General features: G+C 35.4%; 1 protein-coding gene across 1 annotated transcript; it reads right to left on the bottom strand.

Annotated features, from left to right (window-relative positions):
* Positions 1-284: 284 nt before the first annotated feature.
* LOC113847000 (cytoplasmic 60S subunit biogenesis factor REI1 homolog 1) lies at positions 285-3,209 on the bottom strand. The gene is made up of 5 exons (XM_027475816.1): positions 2,945-3,209; positions 1,543-2,124; positions 1,280-1,449; positions 942-1,157; positions 285-823 (listed from the first exon to the last, which is right to left on the bottom strand). The coding sequence occupies exons 1-5, from the start codon at positions 3,047-3,049 to the stop codon at positions 664-666; spliced, it is 1,233 nt and encodes a 410-aa protein (XP_027331617.1). The 5' UTR covers positions 3,050-3,209; the 3' UTR covers positions 285-663.
* Between the last annotated feature and the right edge of the window lie 597 nt (positions 3,210-3,806).

The following is a 3,806-nucleotide window of genomic DNA, read 5'->3' as shown; positions in this document are numbered from 1 at the left end:
CCTCAAAAAAGATAAGTTCAATCACCCTTATACCTCCCAATACCATGATAAATAAAATAGAAAAAAAAAAAAAACGAATAGAAAAATCAATATCCTTGACATGCCTCAAAAAAGATAAGTTCAATCACCCTTATACCTCCCAATACCATGATAAATAAAATAGAAAAAAAAAACGAATAGAAAAATCAATATCCTTGACATGCCTCAAAAACAAGACTAAGTTCAATTACCCATCTCCCTATCAATATCATGACAATTTGACAAATAAAAAAGGAGCAGAATAGAAAATTGTATTCACCTTGATTAAAATTAAAATTTCCACTCAATTTGGTTTCATTATTTTCACGGCTACATATATCAACAACAAATTCTATATATTTTCCTGTGAAAATATATTGTAATTTCTCTTTTTTTTTTCCCCCAAATTGATCAAACATTATAATCCAGATCTTGATGAAACCACTAACAACCAAAAAAAGGTAAACTGCCCAACACAATAGAAAAATATCATGTCATTCCATTTAACACAAATGATATCTTTGGATGTTATGTGGAACACTGTTGAGCTCAAGAAATGTAAAATTAATTCAGAAGGAAAGCCTATAGCTCAATAACTACCACTACATAGCACCACATAAACAAGTAAACTATTACTTGCGAGGGCTAATATGGGACATTCTTTGGCAAGTTCCGGATGACATTACTCTTCATCCCTATCTTGGTGCGCATATTCTCCACACCTGACCGATTCATTTCCTTAAGGACTTTCATCCTCACAATTTGCTCCCTTGATTGGAGGGTGGCCAAACCCATGCTCCTGTACCTGAAATAAAAGACAAAGATCCATATCACCATGTGACTTTAATGATATGCTTGCGTGATACACAAGATTTTTGCCTCTAATCATTATAAAGAAATAGTGTAAGGTTAAAAAGGTGAACCTTGAAGCCAATGCTGCAGTGATGGCCATACTATTTACTGGTGATGGTCGTGGTTTTTGACGATAGTAACGCAAAAATTCACGGGAACCAAGTGTTCTGGTTGATATTCTACCACCAGATTTCCTAGTTATTATGAGCTCAGACCCACCAACAAGTTCTACATTGTTTGCTGAATCACCAGATACAACCAGCTGCTTACCTTGCTCATCCACATAACTGAACAAAAGCAAGGGACATTTGCATTTCAGATTGGATGTATTAATAGGCCTTACCAATTTTATAGCGGTGGTTTACAATGAAGGGGAAATTCAAACGAAAACATTTGGAACTAAACTAACCTGCTGCTATAATCATAGAATTCTTCTAACTCTACTTCCTCGTCATCATCATCGTCACCATAATGCACTTTACAGTGACTTTTTGCTGCCATATGTTTCCTGACAGCTTCCAAGCAGCTGAAAGGATAACATCGATCATTGCAGTACAGGCACATGAAGTCCCTTCTGACCTAGAAAATGGAAAATGCTGAAATTAGGACCAAACCAAAGTTTCTTTCTTTATTTTTTTTTTAGGGGGGGGAGGGGGGAGCACAGATTTATACCTTAAGGCCAAGATAGGTGAGAAGGCCTTTTGGATCCTTCAAATACTCAACATCTGGAATGAAGAATCCATGATGCTTGTGCATGTGAGCCATGCAATCTTCTATTGTTTTGTGCTCTTGATCGCACATAAAGCAAGACGATGGATCTAACTCCTCAAAATCATCATCATTTTCATCCATATTATCATCGTTACTACCATGCTCATTTACATTCAAATCAGTCAAGGACTTTGCAGCATCATCAACCAGATCATCTTCAGGATCAACCTCCTCCCATTCATCTTCACTTTCTTCGTTTTCAGGGTTATCAACCTCTCTTCTAGTAGGTGGCCTATTCACAGCACGTTGTGGAAGTGGCTTAATTATTGCCTTTTCATCTGCATGACTAGTTCCTTCAGAAATCCGCATCATATGACCACGTGATTTAAGGTGCTCAGCATGAGCCTTAGAGCTTTTATAATCCTTTCCACAAAGACCACAGCTATAAAGCATTGGGGTTTCACTCGATTTATCTTTCTCTTGAGCTAGAACAGATTGTCTAGCCATAAATAGTGCTTCAGTCACCCCTGGAACCCCAGCTACCTATATACACATTAAAAAAACAAATCACTAAGTAAACCAAGTTATTCAAAAAGAATTGCTCTATGCAATGTCTTTTTAACACTATTTATTTTTAAGTTGCTTGATCCTACCAGTTAAGCTAACTTCGGTTGGAACATCCTCCATATTTCAGCACAACCCATCCACAACAAAATCTACCCAAAAGGCTAGTAACTAAACAATCTTGTTAATATCAATCCTTAACGCTGCCTTAAAGCAACTAAAAGTGAAAGGTTTTTTCTTGAGAAAGAATATTCTTACACTTTCATACTTCCGACTTGAAAAATATTTCCTTTTTCAAGAAAAATATTTTATTTATAGTTGCTCAAAACCAGTCCTTATATTAACAAAACCAAGACAGAAGATAAACAAGATTACACTAACTTTGGAAGAGAAAAAACCAAGACCAAGGCGCAGGGTAAACTTCCAAAGAAGTCCTTGCAGATAAAAAGAAATCAGCTGTCATAAGTTGTTTAGAGCGAAGTTTCATTCATTTTTATACTGATTTTTTCTCTGCCTAAAGTAAGAAACACATAATCAACGAAACTAGCCACTAAAACATTAATTCTTTCTTATGAACACAACAGACAAAAAGAAATATAAGAATTATATGGGCAGCAACACTGAAAAACATAATTTTCATCGGCGTTACTCTCAGTTCACGCATGTTTTCAAATTCTTCAATTTTCTGATTGAGCCATAAAAAAGAACTAGGGTTTAACGAAAAAAAAAAGGGTATCATTAAAATTAAAAAGTAAATGGAAAAAATGAATCGATTACAAAAATTAAGAAAGAAAAGAACCTTGCGCTTGAGGTTGTAGCGATGCCACTCGGACTTGTAATGGAGCTTTTGCTCTGTATCATCTCTGAATTCAGCATTGCAAGCGTTGCACGTTAATCCCGGCATGCTTCAAACTATTTCCAGATATATTTTTTTTTATGATTTTTGTGGAAGTGAAGAAGGGAATGAGGAACAGAGTATATAAAAGAAAGAGGAAACGAAGGATCGTTGATTCGTTCGTTGTCGGCGATACGGTGAAGGAAGGTTAAGCACTCCGCGCTTGCGCAATGGCTTGTGTCATTCTTTTCCATTCTTATTGGGCCTTCGTTTTGGGTCTGTTTAATTAATGTTCTTGGGCTTTCATCAGCAATGTTTCAAGGACATTACCTTTTTTAAAAAAAAAAAACATTTCTGTTCTAAAAATGTTCTTCATTAAGATAAAATAAAAGGGTTCTATTTTTGTCCATTTTTGAACCCAAAGTCGTGAAAATGAAGAACACCCCATGCTCACATTGGCATGTAACAAAATTTACTTTGAACTTGAATGGACTCCATGTTGAATCTTGCCTCAAGTCTAGAGTCTTGGTAAGATATGTTGTGCTGTTGGGACATTATGCTCAAAATAAGATTATCATGTTTTATGCCTTCTTTAGTATCTCTCTCTATTAATTGCCTTTTTTCAACTATTATGAATTATCTAGTTATTATTACTACCTTATTCAAACCCAACAAGTCAAAGTACAAGAAAATGTGCTATTAAGAATTGCTGAGCCATATTGAAAGCCTTAGGGATGCCTCAAATGGCTCAATCCTTAAAGGCCTAATCTAAAATGTCAAGATCATAAAAGGAAAATGTTAAATGCAATGATAAAGAGTATAGATT

Source organism: Abrus precatorius, unplaced genomic scaffold, assembly GCF_003935025.1.
Source record: "Abrus precatorius isolate BTA unplaced genomic scaffold, Abrus_2018 Scaffold8, whole genome shotgun sequence".
NCBI lineage: Eukaryota > Viridiplantae > Streptophyta > Magnoliopsida > Fabales > Fabaceae > Abrus > Abrus precatorius.
The sequence above is the reverse complement of the archived record's forward strand: the minus strand, read 5'-3'. Positions and strand labels throughout refer to the sequence as shown.

Coding starts and splice junctions, on each gene's coding strand:
- LOC113847000 (XM_027475816.1), bottom strand. CDS start 3,049: ATGCCGGGATTAACGTGCAACGCTTGCAATGCTGAATTCAGAGATGAT. Junction 2,125..2,944: donor GCTACAACCTCAAGCGCAAG/GTTCTTTTCTTT, acceptor ATGTGTATATAG/GTAGCTGGGGTTCCAGGGGT. Junction 1,450..1,542: donor TCACCTATCTTGGCCTTAAG/GTATAAATCTGT, acceptor TCCATTTTCTAG/GTCAGAAGGGACTTCATGTG.